The 15,903-nt window shown below is 35.6% G+C and overlaps 2 protein-coding genes across 3 annotated transcripts; one reads left to right on the forward strand and one right to left on the reverse strand.

Moving 5' to 3' along the window:
* Positions 1 to 259: 259 nt before the first annotated feature.
* Positions 260 to 2,567, reverse strand: LOC113718781 (WAT1-related protein At3g28050). Of its 2 annotated transcripts, none has more exons than XM_027243696.2 (7): positions 2,193 to 2,565; positions 2,027 to 2,089; positions 1,806 to 1,919; positions 1,482 to 1,713; positions 1,233 to 1,391; positions 884 to 1,035; positions 260 to 575 (listed from the first exon to the last, which is right to left on the reverse strand). In XM_027243696.2, the coding sequence occupies exons 1-7, from the start codon at positions 2,363 to 2,365 to the stop codon at positions 425 to 427; spliced, it is 1,044 nt and encodes a 347-aa protein (XP_027099497.2). In that variant the 5' UTR covers positions 2,366 to 2,565; the 3' UTR covers positions 260 to 424. The 2 variants fall into 2 exon arrangements, with proteins under 2 accessions (XP_027099497.2, XP_027099498.2); XM_027243697.2 differs by having other exon boundaries at positions 437 to 653; positions 2,193 to 2,567.
* An 11,154-nt stretch (positions 2,568 to 13,721) lies between these two features.
* Positions 13,722 to 15,825, forward strand: LOC113718778 (protein RICE SALT SENSITIVE 3-like). The gene is made up of 7 exons (XM_027243694.2): positions 13,722 to 13,973; positions 14,098 to 14,151; positions 14,280 to 14,453; positions 14,539 to 14,644; positions 14,795 to 14,836; positions 14,933 to 14,989; positions 15,104 to 15,825. The coding sequence occupies exons 1-7, from the start codon at positions 13,837 to 13,839 to the stop codon at positions 15,605 to 15,607; spliced, it is 1,074 nt and encodes a 357-aa protein (XP_027099495.2). The 5' UTR covers positions 13,722 to 13,836; the 3' UTR covers positions 15,608 to 15,825.
* Positions 15,826 to 15,903: the final 78 nt, after the last annotated feature.

Here is a 15,903-nt window from a genome sequence, read left to right on the forward strand (position 1 = left end):
TACCATATAGTATATATATTTTTTATTTTTTCATCATAGAATTTGGCAACTGGATCCGAAAAGAAAGATTAAGAATAATTTTGCCACCATAGCCGGCCGGTGGAGAACCAGAACAGAATCCGCGCCAATGAAGGTTTCCAGACGTGACGTGGGAAGCAGAAAAGAAATCGAGAAATTCGATATCTCACCCCTACCTTTCTTTTTCTTAGATTTTTACCCCAAATGATTTTTCAGCTGTAAATTTCTTCGTTCTTAATAATTCTTTGCCAAACAATAATAATGTATTTCAAGTAATGCGTGTTTCAAATTTGTTCACTTCTTGAATCCAAATTCACCTATCCAAGATAGTGCAACATTTCATTCTTCCAAAGAAGAAATGATTTTATTTTACGCCATCTTTGAGACTGTTTGATGCATTCTCTTCTCAATTGGCATCTTTGGTACTCAAGAGAGGGGCCTTTTCACCCCCTGATTCCAAGTTGTTCACTCCATTCTCATCAACCAGCTTCCTTTCTTTAGCTTTTCCCCACATCACAGAGTAAAATCCAATTAGAATGATTATAGAGCCCACCAGACTGCAAATATATTGAAATTTCTTGTCACTGATTGTTTGCAGAGAACATAATCACGAGCCAAAACAAACAGCAACTAACCTATAAGAATGTATTCCAATCAATTGCTTATTCAAACCAAAGAAAGATTTTTTTTTTTTTTTTTTTTTTTTTTAGAGTGTAAATCCGAGGGCTCGAATTTGGGCCCTCTTACTTGCACTCCCTCGAATTTGGCAACTAACTTCAAAAAATGTACCCCAAAAAAAAAAATGAATGTACAATCAAATAAGGTATTAGGGTTTGCAGGAAAGCACAGAGAGTAATGTCAATACCTGCCAAGATAGAAAGTGTCATGGAGAAAGATCACCCCCATTGCAGTTCCGAGGACAACGCCTATGGGATGAAATGTTGCTGCAAAAAGAGGGCCCTTTTTCCTCACGCACCAGGAACCAATAGTCAGTTGAAAAATATTGCCAAAGAATCCCTAAAATTGTGTACATTTAGCACAAGAAATGAAAGATGTTAGACAATCAAAAAAGTCAAGAAAAGACTAGAAACTTTATGACTCATCAGGTATGACCATCTTCTTTCACTAAGACTTTTGAGAAACAAATTCATTGAAATGGAGTTCTAGCAATCAGTGAACCAGGATAAATGCTGCAGGAGTCTTTAAATGCATACCCCGTATAGAACAGCAACCAACCTCGTCTTTGTTTTTAAGCTGAATGCACTGAGGTCTCTTTCCAGAATTAGAGAAGAAGCTAGAGAAAAAATAGCCACAAAGCAGCTATAAAAGAACATTATGATCAACTCCACCGGATACTTCTTAAGGACAAATGCCTGAAAACATAAAAGGGAAACAATTGTAGTCTCTTATATCTGAACTATAACTGTCTTCAAATGATAGCCTCTTTTAGACCATTAGTTTACCTGTGCAATCATAAGCAGAGAAGCAATCACACAATCAATGCCAAAAAGCAGTCCACCAAGCAGCACATTTGCTGACTGGGTAAGAGGTTGAAGGGTGAGATTTGAGTGAGATGGGAGCATCAGTAAGGGGGGTCCTTGATAAAGAGTTGCAACCAGAGCACCCGAGATTGCTACAATAGTCCCAATGGATTTGGCCAGTGTGCTGAAGCTTCTGCAGTCCACTGTTTCCATCCTGAGCCACCCATTCCAATCTTATTCAGATGAAAAATTTTTAGCTGTCTGTCTACCCCAACTAAATGCCTAAATGGACGAAGTACTGCGAACCTGAATAAAACGGCAAATAAAAAGGTAATCCCGGGGATAAGGTTCATCATTGCTGAGATAAGCGATGAAGGGGCATAGAAAGTCCCAGCATAGCCAAATATCTGCACCAAGAACCTGTGTATGATGAACTACTTCAGTTTACACTTATGATACAGATTAAAATAACAATAAAAGTTTACGTTGCACAGAGTACATGAAACTATTTGGAGCGTTTTACATACCCAATTAGGCCAATCAAGAAACAGCAGCCAAGAAAATGGAAAGAAAGCTTGGGACGGGCTGATCTGAACCAGATCGAAGTAGTGAAAAAACAGAACAAAATCAGGCAAAGAAGCAAACTTTTGCAGATGAAATGAAGATTGGATTTGGATATGGAGAGGGCACCACCTTTTGATGAGAAAACAAAGAGGAAGAAGAATGAGTGCACCCGAAGCACTGGAGTAGAAAACAAGGCTGAATGTTGTCATTCCACTTAACATAGCTTTCTTGGTTACTATCAAAAGCCCCACCTGTGCAAACTGCTGAACCACCATGCCCACATAAGGCAGTGAACTCTCCATCCTCAAAAGATTTCTGTATGCGACTATGCAGAGTGCAGATCAATTGCGGATTGTTATAACTGTGGATTGGAAATTGGAAGGGTAACAATTACAAGTAATGGATAGCGCAGATGGAATTAAAGGTAGTGATTCAAGGGATTTTCAATTGTTTTTCCCTTGAGTAAATACAAAATTTCAGGAAGTGGTTAGCATGTTTTTTTGATAATTAATTTGTGCTGCATGAAGATTAAAGCGGACATTACGAATATTATTTGGTTTGTGACGCATTTGTTTAATAATTAGTGTCCGCATCAACCAATTTTAGGGAGTAGATCAACTTAGGATAAATGAATCAATTTTAAAATGAATTTGCGTCGACTAACAGCTGATCAAGGTATAACTGGTCGTAATTACACCCAACTCCTTGATTAAATAAATAGAAAAGAAAAGGAACAAGATTGGAAGAATGGGGATTGATTTGTGGGCCTCCAAGCTTGACTGCAGAAAATGAGAAAATGGCAAGGCTTTTTTTTTTTTTAATTCAAATGATACTTTACTGTCTAAACTTTAGGAGGAGAAATGGGAAGAGTAGAGTTGAGATTCAAATTTCAATCGAAGTCAAGTAAATCATTGAGTGTGTTTAGATAGAGTATTATTGAAAATATTTATTATAATATTTTTGTGATATGATGTACTTTAGATTAAAAAAAATATAATTAAAAATATAAAAAGTGATTGAAAAATATGTTTACAGATAAAATAGCATTTGAAATATAAACTTCCTCTTTTTTCTTTTTTTTTTTGTTTGCTGTTGAATTTGGATCTAGATGTATCCACTAAATTGAGGCCGTAATTTGGCCCAATCAGCACGCGAGATATTTTTGAGAAATTTGTTGACAGCCGTAAAACAGGACAAATGAGCTGCCAAGCATAGTGGGCCACCAATTGAATGGGCCAGATGATAAGCAGGTAAATTTGCAAGACAGAAGCACATGCACGTCATGAAGTGCAGGCTCGTGTTCCATGTTTATCATGCAAATCGTCTGAACAAGGACGAGGTCGTTAGCAACACTAAAGAAGTGCATGTAGGCCCAAAAAATTGGGCTTCATACTAATACGGCAGACGGAGTATTCAAGCCACTGCGTCTACGACACAGAGACCCCAGAGAACCCGCAAAATCTTGAAATGGACAATCTTAACAGACTATCTATTGCCTCGACAAAGTTCAGATGACATGGTAAGCCACATATTTGGAATTTTTATTTTCATCACTTTTTGTGATCGTAAAACGATACCAATTTTAGCGCATGACTAATGACTAATGACTAATGTAAGATGGTGTTCACGTTATTAGATCTACTTATTAATCGACTGAAGGCATGAAAACACAGTATTGAATTTAATATGTAATGCAAAACAAAATAACCATTGTACCGAATGTCAAAAAATGAGTTAAAAAAAAAAATTCAACAAGGCAATTAGTCATGACAGTCATTCGCCCATATGGAAGGACCTAATTCATGTGTCTAGGCAGGAGATTATTTTAAAAAATTATTTACAATAACACTGTAACACATTTTGTAATGTGAGATAAAAATTTGGTTGAAAATATAAAATGTGGTTGAGAATTATATTTATGATACAAGTAAAATAATATTTGAAAAAAAAAAAAAGATATCCAAGCACTAATTAATTATCTGCTATTTATTAGACTTTGTTGAAATTGCTGTATAGAATAATGTTAGATATTTAAAAGGGTTCGTCATAAAACCTTTGGATAGACGTAAAAGTGAATCAAGAAGTGTTTTTTTTTTTTTTAAGGTAGTAATCCAAAAGTACTTTTAAATGCTGAAGAGGTATTGATCTAATGGCTAAGATTAAGACTTTACCTCAAGAATTAGAAGTTTTCAATTCAAATCTCCCATTCCTTCCCCTTATTTCTTAATTCTCACCCCCATCCTGCTAAAAAAAAAAATTTTTTTAAGAAAAAGAAGAAGAAGAAAGTGCTTTTAAGAATTTAGATTCTTCAAATCTAATTATCTAAACTAAGCAAAACAAAGGTGTACAAGTCCAAACAATGGTATGGCCTGTGGAGGTCTGTATAGGCAAGGAATTAGCTAGATAGGTACTTGCAGGAAGAATACTGTGTGCCTGTAGCGAAATCACGCACGGTGACTAGTGAGCCCAGCCCCATTACCCCCACATGCTATTGCTATCCTTCTGTAAAGACACACTCCTCCAATTGAACAATCCACATTAAGGGCACTATTCAACATCATCTCATTTATGCAAGAGTCTGTACTACCAAAACAGAAATATACAAAGAGTCTGCGTGTGACAGGCAGGAAATTAAGTTTTGGGAAATTTATGCAGACTTGTCAAGCTAACGTAATATCAACTATCAAGCGTGGCCGGTGGTTAGGAGGAAAACGAAAGCACCTTAGAGATGTAGAGCATGGTACCCTAATGCTTATACTGTGTCAAAATAATTTTATAGCATGCAGCCCTTTTGGAAATGATCGTATCCCTCTAATTTTAAAAGTTCAGAAGAAACTAGAGAGGGAGGACAGCACTTTATGTGAGATTGCTCCAACGTCCTTATCAAATGGAAAATGGAACCCCACATATCTCAGTCATGTCCTCAATCACTGACCTAAGATGCCTATTCCATCTTTCTATGATTGTAAGTCCCTTTCAGAACTCTGTTGGGTAAAGGATGTAGCATCATCAATAGATCCCACAACCAACTCTTGCAATCATGCATGGCACCTCATTTGCATCAACCTCCCCCTCCTCCTAATTAATGTGTGGTTTTTAGTAATTAATTGTTTTGAGCATTGCAACGAGGACTAGCAAAATTAATTCCATGTGAATATGTTTCAATCGCAAAGTAACAGAAGGTACTCTATAATCTAAACGGAATTGATCAACTATATATAGACCATGATGTTGGAGATATGTATTCATTTCCATGCAATACCACCGTACAAGTATTAAGTTAATTTGATGCCAGATGCATGGCTAAATTGTTTCATGTACTAATTAAGCATATAATAAATCAGAACACCGATTAATGTATTTCCCCTCTCGATAGAACAAGCGAGGGTACTTGTGTAAGTTGACTATTTTGTGCTACAGAGACGAACTAAATGTTGCCTGTTTATCGAGTTTTTCCATTGCAAGTTTGCAACTAAAAGTAGCAGCTAGCCCCGTTGTTAAGGAAATGATTTCTAGGTGGAAACGATTTAGATTAGATTAAGGATGTCATAATAGCAATCTGAATATTTTGCTTGCTAGAATGGCTCCGGTCTATGTTTCCGCAGGCATCTCATCTTAAACCCAAAAAGTTATGGACGGCCTTCAGCTTGGCCCTTGTAAATGAATAAATTATCATTTGTAAAAAGGTGTCGCTTTCTCTATTTAGATTCTAGAGTTATAAAAGGCCACAGGTACGGGTACTACCCTTAAATTTAAAAGGAGTATATATATATATATAAATAAAATAAAAGAAAAGAAAACTGATAATTGTACCAGACCACTAAAATAATTCAGCTTTCCACGTTGATGATGATACAATATTGTGCTCCCAAAGTAGAGACAAGAAAGTAAGGGGAACACATTGATCAGCTAATTATGTTGTGTTAAAATAATTTGTAAGTAATCATATCATGCAATATAACTTAACGCAAAGAAGATCTGATCCGAAGGGTCCTGAATCTTTCATTATTTGCACTTTGCAGCAAAGGATGGACTACAGGGAAAGGCGAAAGCGACTGACAAACGACGATGGCTTTCATTTCTTTTTATTTTCTTTCCAATCCATGGGGTATGAACTATGAAGGAGCGAGCATATATGAACTATGAAGAGGATTTTGCTTTTGGTTTTTTTGGATGCGTGCATAAAGCTCTTGCGGGCCAAAAGAATCATAAGCGGCTAGACAGCCACGTGATGATGGCTTCGCAGTTGAGGAAGTTGGAAAAAAATTATGATCAAATTAATGGGCAGTTTTTTCCATATCTTGATTCTCTTGACCCACCCACTCCATTGAATTTACTATTTATACTTTTTTGCAGTCCCACTGGAATATTTTGGGAGCGTTTCAAAAGCTTTTAGATCGAGTTACGTACCCAACTCTATATATATATATATATATATATATATATATATATATTTCCTTCACAGGAGTATATATACGAAACAAGAACATATATATAGGTTTCAATAATATGTTTCATTCGTATGCTAATATTAACCATCGATCTCCTAAAAACTTACTATTAATTACGTGCGACCGAGCATGACTCCACTAAACTAAACTTTGATAAGCACTTCATTTCAGGAAAGAATAATTTACAAGTACTTTCGTTTGACAAAACCCTAAACAAACTGACCCTCCAAAAATTCGCTACATGTTTCCTTCCTTTGTCTGCCCATATTCCCCTTAGTTACAACTCATGGTGAAAAAAGGAGGGGACAAAACAAATGTGATAATCATGGATGATGGTGTAGGGTTTCTGCAGCAGACAGTAATTTTTTACTCTTCTTCCTTTATGTATTATTATTGTCCATGACTTGCATGCCCTACACTTTGTAAAGGGTGACTGCTAGCTATATTTATCATGCATAATTGCATACTGGACATGACGAGAATTGGGATCCAGCTGCTTCATCACTGGCAAGAAGAAACTTCCGTCCTAGCTCATTAGTCGAAGGGCACCAAATTGATCGACTTATTATTTCCATAGCCCTGACCTACAGGTTTGGTCTAATTTTCAAAAATTTTTTACTATATACTTAGTGGCCGAAAAGAAATTAGTACCGACCAACCAGCAGTCTCATTCACCACCAATTCTCAGTGCATTACAACTCTACCGCAACTTCAGAGTTGAGGTCACTCTCATCTCCCTTAGCCCAGCTCCCCAAACCGCCACCACCCTCGCAACCCCAAAAAGCAAAAAAAAAAATAATAGCACACAATAAAGGAAAAAAGACTTGTTCCTCTACAATCCGAGAAGCTCATGAAATTAGAAGAAGCAAGAGAGAAATAATTAATTAAAGAAAAGGCCCTATAACACAATTGCGTGTCATGCATCCTTAATTGCATGGGCCATGCTGCACAGTGCAAACACACACTAGTGTTGTTATTATGGCCTAAAAGGCTAAAATCCTTTCATTTTGCGCTTTATGTTTGTGCCAAAATATGGAGGGGATAGCGACCCTCGTTTGTATAGTTCATTTTTCCTTTCTGCAGAATGGGAGGACCCTAATAATGCACAAAAAACTCGATGACCTTTTAGAAAAAATTGCTCTCTAATCGTTTTCCAATGTCATGGACCCCCAAGGCACCGTACAAGTCGGAAATTTTATTTTAAACATAAGGGTGTGTAGTCAGTCATAAAAATGGCAAAAGAAAACCTATAATCGTGAAATCATGAGCACAATATCCTAGTTTTTCCAAATTTATGGCATGAATTCTTAGATATATGATATATGTGTGGTGCTTGGATAATGAAGTTTCCAACCTTCGGTTACTGAGGAGAGGATATATCGTTTTTCCTACGGACAACAAGGTTTACAAAAATCAAAGAAGTGGAGTGATGGATATGTTTATGTGCCCCATACGATGCACATCTTCATATGCAATCGATAATTATTTTATTGAAAAAATTTTCTGCTTAAGTTGATTTTAAATGGTCCAATCCAATGAATCACAGGCGCATTGGAAATTGTAGAAAATACTTTTTATAATATACATATATTGGTGAAGGAGAAAAACTACACTACCAATTTATCACTCCAAGAAACACTGAAATTTAGATTTCTGGACATCAACCAATTCTTGATCGTGTATATGATTAGCTGCTGCCAATATTCTGAGTTTAGCCTGCTGTAGCTTCACTTGGCTTTCTCTTGAGTTGGCAAGGACAGGAGGCAACGCAACCAAAATCCATTGGTTTATCAATCATCATGGACCAGTCTAGTACCCTTTTGCCTCCTTGTATTTTACTACACAACCAACCTTGTAGGTGACCTGTTGGAACTCCATTCTGGCATCACGCTTGCATTCTTGAACAGGGCTCTGCAAGTGAAGAAATGGATAAGTCCAGCTGAATTGGGGTATTGAAAAAAAAAAAAAAAACATCTAACTTATGGTGGTGAATTGCTAAGTATTCCATCTTGCTTTTAATTAGTACAGCAACCGATAATAACCCGTAGAGTAGGATTTGCTTCCTCCGAAGTATGCAATCTCCGGATCCTTTGGTTCTCCTGTCTTGTGATAAAAAAAAAAAAAAAAAACGATTTGATTTTTATATATTTCGCATTATCTCTCTAGTTATTTATAACAAGTGTTTCATCACATCAAGTTGTGTTAGAATTGACGTGCATGGCGACGAAGTAAAATTTTTGTGGCGTGAGATAATTACTAAAAGAACTAATCGGCTAGCCTTTTAAAAAAAAAAAAATGATTTCTACAATCATTTTGCCACGATATCGTATAGGTATTCCGCCAGCCAGACTAAATGTTGGGAACCTATCTTTTTTTTTCCAACACAAAGAAAAACAGCTCTCCTAACCTACACTTAATTTGGATACGATCGATTACTATTACTAGCTTTATGAGTAGAATAAATATGTACATGTATGGATACATTTACTTGGTGATTTGGATTTTGTTTTTTTTGGTTTGCATTATTGATAATTGAGTGGAGAATAGGGAATAAAAATACGTACATGTATGGATATAAGAGACATGCAGCAATGGTAAGGATGGGGAGGACAGAATTTCCACTTCCTTAATGGAGGAAAGGGATGGGGCATTCCACACTTCGTTATCTTGACCCAAGTCTCTCTGCCAAACTTTGATACCACACCAACTTCTTCTTCTTCAATCCTATCATCGATCGCGTGTCATTCATTCCATAACAAAAACAATTCTTAAACAATTGGTGTCATTGAATAGAACAAAATCACATGTCGTACGTCCCCAATACAAATCTACACCTCCACCATCACTGTCATTCAATTTACGTCCATGCAAAATGCTTGTACTAGCTATAATAATAATTATACTACCCCCATACTACACTCTTTTCCTTTTCTCTAGGGGTGAGCAAATTCGGTTCTTACCGAATTCATAACCGATTTCAAATTCAATTCGATAATTTGAAATCGGGTATTTGGTAATTTGGTACAAATTTGGTACGTACCAAATTCACCGAATTCTAATATGGTATGAAATAGGTAATGAGATTATGAATTAGGTAATAACCGATTTCGCATTCAAATTCGGTAATTGAAATCGGGTACCGCATTACGGCATTCGAATTACCAAATTGGTATATAAAATTATATAATATATAGATAAATGCTATTTAGTATTAGTATATACTACTAATACTTTATTATATTATATAGGTAAATGCTATTAATAATAATTAGTATATGGTATTATCAATTTATCATCATATCATGTACTTATAATAATAATAATATATAATAATGTACAATATATTATTTTAGTATTTGTTAATTGTTATATGACTATAATAATACCAATATATAGTAATACATAACAATATAAGATAACTATAATACTTATTATTTTATACATGAGTAACATGACTAGAATTAGATAATAATTAACACATATATGTATAATACTAAATATTAAACAATAAACATAATTAGTAATTAAATTTAGATATTGGTAATTTGATACATCATTCATGTTTGAATTATTGAATATTTGAATGCGTAATCTCTAACTTGCAAGTATTAGTGTACTCTACATATTTAACATAAAAATTCATATTATCTATTCACTAATCTTAATTCTTAAGACTTTAAGTATAGATAAGACAACTAAGTAGTTAGCAGTGTAAGTGAATGCATATGAATTGCAAATCAATGTACTAGTGTATTGACTTTCACAATAATATATGTAAGTAAATAAGTTTTATTTTGATTTGAAATAAATTATAAGTTTGTAAGTAATATAACTTATCACTACTCATTGTAATTTGTAAGTTTGTAACTAATATTACTTATTATTAATCATTGTAAATTATAAATTCATAAATTATCACTAATCGTTGTACAGTCTAAGGTTTATTCTAGTTTAAATTAATCACTTTTTATGTGTTCCTTAAATCATAGACTAATGATTTTACGCATAAGTTATCAAATAAGTTAAAATTCATTTTATCTATTTACTAATCTTAAGGCTTTAAGTATAGACAAGACAACTAAGCAGTGTAAGACTGTAAGTGAATGTATGTGAATTGCAAATCAATGTATTAGTGTATTGACTTTCACAATAACATGTGTAAGTAAATAAGTTTTTATTTTGATTTGAAATAAATTATAAGTTTGTAACTAATATAACTTATCACTAATCATTGTAATTTGTAAGTTTGTAACTAATATTACTTATTATTAATCAGTGTAAATTATAAATTCATTGTAACTACTAACTAATATTGCTTATAATTAATCATTGTAAATTATAAATTCATAAATTATCACCAATCATTGTATAGTCTAAGGTTTATTCTAGTTTAAATTAATCACTTTTTATGTGTTTCTTAAATCATAGACTAAGGATTCTAGGTATAAGTGATCAAATAAATGCCAATTAAACCACAAAATGATTAGAACATAAGTAATGTGTTCAATTATGAATAAATTTAGGGATCAAATCAGTAATAATTTATAAATCATAGATGAATTCGGTTTAACCGAATTCATTACCGTTTTCGAATTTGAAATCGGTTGCGGAATGAATTCGGTTATGCCCAATTCGGAATTAAAAACGGTTTAAATTTTTAGAGGTAGAATAACCAAATTCACCGAATTCAGTGCACCGAATTACCGAATGCACACCCCTACTTTTCTCCCCATCTCCCCCCACCCCATTTCTTTTTTCTTATTTCGCCGCATGTTAAGAAGCTCCAGAAGAACATATATATACATATATATATATATATATATACACACAGGGAGAGAGAGAGAGAGTACACTATCCATTTTTGAATGTGAAATGAGCCACCCCTCCTCGAAAATATTAGCATGTGTTTGCATTGCACTGATCATCAAATGAATAGATGCATTAGCTATATTATATGGAGCCTAAACAAGTGTAAACTTCGCTCAATATTGAGAAACAAAACGTTGCAATCACGTACGCTTCAATGTCTTACATCACTGGCTCAGACCGTGTCCCCAACAACACTATTCTTTCCACTCAGTGCCTTTGCTGACCGTGCAAAATGCGAATTTATCCTTCAATAACACAAGCCCTTCTCTCTATCTCTCTTTCTCCCTTTCTCTTCCCCCAGTCCCCACCCTCTCCCTTCAATAAAAGAACCTCATTCATTCTCCCTCTCTCTCTCTCTTTGTGCAGTGTGCGGTGAAATGGGGTTGCCTTAGAAGAAGCCAAACACAAAATAATGAAGATACCAACTGATACAACTCTGTCACTGTCAAGAAAAAATTTATGATGGACATAAATGCTGGTTTATCACTGTAAAAACTTCTTTTATCCATAATTTGTTACTGTTAGTGACGGTACAGTTACTTGGTTGCTGAATGAATGGTCAAACACAAAGGCTATTAATTGCCTTGTTTTCAAGGTTGCAGCCTAGAAAGCGATGAGAGGACTGCCTTCCTCCTCTTTTAGTCACCATGCAATTTATATATGTATGTAACACATCACGTATCATCATTATCACAAATGAGATAAAAATCCTCCTTCAATTCTTGAAGACTAGTCATGAAATGAGCTCAGCTCTTTTGTCGACTAAATACAAAAAGAGTAGTTGATATTAAGGCTAGTCAGTTAGTATCATTTCTACTTAATGTCAGTTGATGTATGTGTCAGCACGTTTTTTCGTGTGTGTTTTTTGCATGACTAATTAATTACATGCACTGGCTATAGTTGAAGGTAGCAAAATAACTTCTTCACGAGTAGAGCATACCCCATTAACATTCTCGATAAGTTATGTAAACTTGCCCAAAAAGTATCTAAATCACTGGGAAAAAAAATGCTCAACTTCAGAACTGATAATACTACTCCATCTAAGACTTTGCATGCAAGTCAAACGTTTGTATGTATGCAATTGTGAAGTCATAAAATGGGTAACAGAGTGTAGATTAGCAACATACATTCCTTCTTCTGAGAAATAATTAGGCTAATCAACACTTCTGAAATTCTACAATGGGCCGGTGTGAATGTGCTTTTTGCCTTCTTTTCTTTGTTCTCATGTGAAATAGAATCACCAACAGGAAATGGCCGTAAAGGAGAACTGTTTGACACTGTTGAAAGGTGCCTAGTGATTAAGATGCTGAGAGGACAAAGTATAACTAATAAGAAGCTACTTAAGTTTGCAAGAAAAATGACATTAATGAAAACGCATTTCTTTGATATTGTAGTGATCTCGAGTGGCCAGTTGCCTTGCATGACCTAATGCTTCTGCTTTATTGGACCACAGGACATTAAAAACTGCACCTAAATGGTTGTAGCATATCATCCTACCATGTACGTCCATGGTACCAGTGCGGCTGATAATTGCATCCATCAGCCTTTGAGCTTGAGGTAGGAAACACATAAGTTGGTCAACAAAACTACAAAAGAGACTCATTCACGTAACGGGAAAGATCATCATGTGAATTTTTTTGAGCTCAGCCATTTTAATAACAGGCAAATTTGAACATGCACACATGGTATAGGACCATCTACAAAATAGAGCATATCTTGTGACATTCTGCATTTTTGTTGACCTATATTAGTCATTTAAGCTAACTACAAAAATCTCACTTAAAAAAAAAATATATATATATATATATATCCCAATGCAAGTTTTACACGTAACTCATTAATTATGAATACTTGAGGAAATAAGAGAAAAAAAATTCCCCAAAAAAAAAACATGCTGAGTAGTCAAATGAAGAGGAAAGTAAAAATTAATTAGTAACAGCAAGAGGAAATTTTCCTGGGACTGAAATGAGTATATGGTGTCAGAAATCAGAATGGCTGGGAAACAAGGTCTTGGGGGCCGAGGGCTGAGAAGATTTCAAAATGAATTCTGATATAGACTCCAGAGGATCTACTCATGATGATGTAGGTAGAATTAGTATAAGGTTTGGTCCGTCTGATAACTCATTATTGGAGGGAGAAGTAGTGAAAAGTATTGGATGGATATGAATAGAGGTTTGACAAAGGAACTGTTGGAAACGGGGTAGAGAGGAAAAAGAGTGTGGGCCTAAAGAAATCATTTCGGTAGAAATTAAAGCCTAATTAAGAAAGAGAGAATAAGAGAGGGGGGCCTTCGTGCGGAGGTATAAATTTGAGATTTCCATGGTGGTGGCAACTATCCAGTGGCCTTATATAAAGGAAGAAAGGGATGCTGGGTTTTTCTTTCTTTTGAAGATAGCATAGAAGAAAGAGTGTGAGAGACTCAACACTCAACAAGGACTAAAACTAAAGTAGCGATGGAAGAACAACTCAGCTCATTAGCTGTTACTCATCTTCTTCAACACACTCTAAGAAGCCTCTGCATTCATGAAAACTCTCAATGGGTTTATGCTGTCTTTTGGAGGATCTTGCCTAGAAACTATCCACCACCCAAGTAAAAGAGCCTAACCTAGCTAGTTATATTTCCAAGGAAAGAAAAAAAAAAGACTTTCCTCTTTTTCACCTAAAATGCAATTTGCTCAACTGACATGGGACATTTTTGTGCTTCTAATTAATAGGTGGGATGGCCAAGGAGGAGTATATGATAGGTCAAGAGGAAACAGAAGAAACTGGTATTCTTTCTTAGTCTCTTATAACTCATTCCTGAGATTTATGATCATGAGTAACCACTCTGCATTCTGCACGAGAAAGCTGATAAAGTAAGCTCGAGATAAATGAGTCACAAATTACTAAATGCCAGGATATTGGTTTGGGAAGATGGTTTCTGCAATTTTGCAGCCTCAACAACTGAGATCAACACTGGAGAATGTCCAAGCTCTTCAGTCTATGGGAATTGTGAATATCAACACTATCAAGGACTTCAACCAGAACTCTTCTTCAAGATGTCCCATGAAATCTACAACTATGGTGAAGGGTAAGTGGACTAGATCGACCCGTTCTTTCTCTAATATTTTCTGAATAATTGAAGTAGGTATTGAAGTTTGAATGCTTTGTTGAAGTTTAATTGGAAAAGTAGCTGCTGATCACAGCCACAAGTGGATCTATAAAGAGCCAAATGACCAAGAAATCAACTTCTTGTCGGCATGGCACAACTCAGCTGACTCAGTAAGGAACTCCTCTATCTATATCATATGCATCACCGTGTACATGACAGTCTTAACTTCATGCTACGTACGTGCACTCATTATTTAAAAGGAGGGAAACATAAAACTGTTTTTGTACTCTACCTTGAATTTAATTACATCATCTTGACAGCATCCTAGGACTTGGGAAGCTCAATTTCAGTCTGGTATTAAGGTATGTATGTACGAAATTAATCACTCATACATCCACCTTAAAGTACGTACCATGCTAGATCAACTTACAGCTAGTTTCCTATGCATGATCTTGTAGACTATAGCTTTGATTGCTGTTAGAGAAGGTGTCATCCAATTAGGAGCCGTCCACAAGGTCTCCTCCTCCTTGTCTCTCGCAACATTATGCGCACTCTCATATTTATGTCGAATTAACTCAAAAAGTCAATTTTCTGCTTACTAACATTGTGTTTTGAATAATGTCAATAAGGTTGTCGAGGATCTGAGCTATGTCGTATTACTGAGAAAGAAGTTCGGTTACATCGAAAGCATTCCCGGAGTTCTTCTGCCTCATCCATCATCAGCAGCATATCCTTTCAAGATTGATGGTTATGGAGCAACAGAAGGATGGCACTTCCAGGGAAACCTTGCACCACACGCCGAATACTACGACCATCTTCATCAGCCCATGAAAATAACTCCATCAATGAGCAGTCTTGAAGCCCTTCTCTCCAAACTACCATCTGTGGTGGTACCGGCTTCATCCCCTCCAATGCCAGCTTATAACGGTGAAGCCCCACCCCAGTATTTAATGATGAATAAACCAATGGAGTTGATGGGGACGGAGAAAGTTGCCAAGGAAGAATTTGAGGAGGATAAGCAAGAGAAGGATGCTGGTGAGAGTAGTAGCTCAATGTCGTCGTATCATCATCATTTTGGCTATCATCAGGACCTGAATGTTACTGAGGCTATGCATAACCATGGATACCAATGAGAGGTTAATATCGTTTAAGATCATTTTCATGTTAGAAGAGTATATCAGCCTCCGCAATTTCAACTGTTTTAGAGCTTGTTCTGATAGGTCTGAGCGAGTGTAATTCCTATTGACCTCTTCTTTTCAGTTGTAGAATGAGGACGGATTCTTGTGTGGAATGTATAAATTTCTCTTAGAGTAGTATATGCTTTGTATCTCTTTGGAGTGCCGGGCACATCCATGATAACTGGAGTTCATAATCTTTAACTGATTAGCTTGGTTAAAAATGAGGAACAATGTGCTTATAAACCAGCAAG

The sequence above is a fragment of the Coffea arabica genome, chromosome 11e (assembly GCF_036785885.1).
Source record: "Coffea arabica cultivar ET-39 chromosome 11e, Coffea Arabica ET-39 HiFi, whole genome shotgun sequence".
NCBI lineage: Eukaryota > Viridiplantae > Streptophyta > Magnoliopsida > Gentianales > Rubiaceae > Coffea > Coffea arabica.

Coding starts and splice junctions, on each gene's coding strand:
- LOC113718781 (XM_027243696.2), bottom strand. CDS start 2,365: ATGGAGAGTTCACTGCCTTATGTGGGCATGGTGGTTCAGCAGTTTGCA. Junction 1,036..1,232: donor TGGTTGCTGTTCTATACGGG/GTATGCATTTAA, acceptor ACACAATTTTAG/GGATTCTTTGGCAATATTTT. Junction 576..883: donor GACACTTTCTATCTTGGCAG/GTATTGACATTA, acceptor ATATATTTGCAG/TCTGGTGGGCTCTATAATCA.
- LOC113718778 (XM_027243694.2), top strand. CDS start 13,837: ATGGAAGAACAACTCAGCTCATTAGCTGTTACTCATCTTCTTCAACAC. Junction 14,152..14,279: donor AGAGGAAACAGAAGAAACTG/GTATTCTTTCTT, acceptor ACTAAATGCCAG/GATATTGGTTTGGGAAGATG. Junction 14,645..14,794: donor GGCACAACTCAGCTGACTCA/GTAAGGAACTCC, acceptor TCATCTTGACAG/CATCCTAGGACTTGGGAAGC.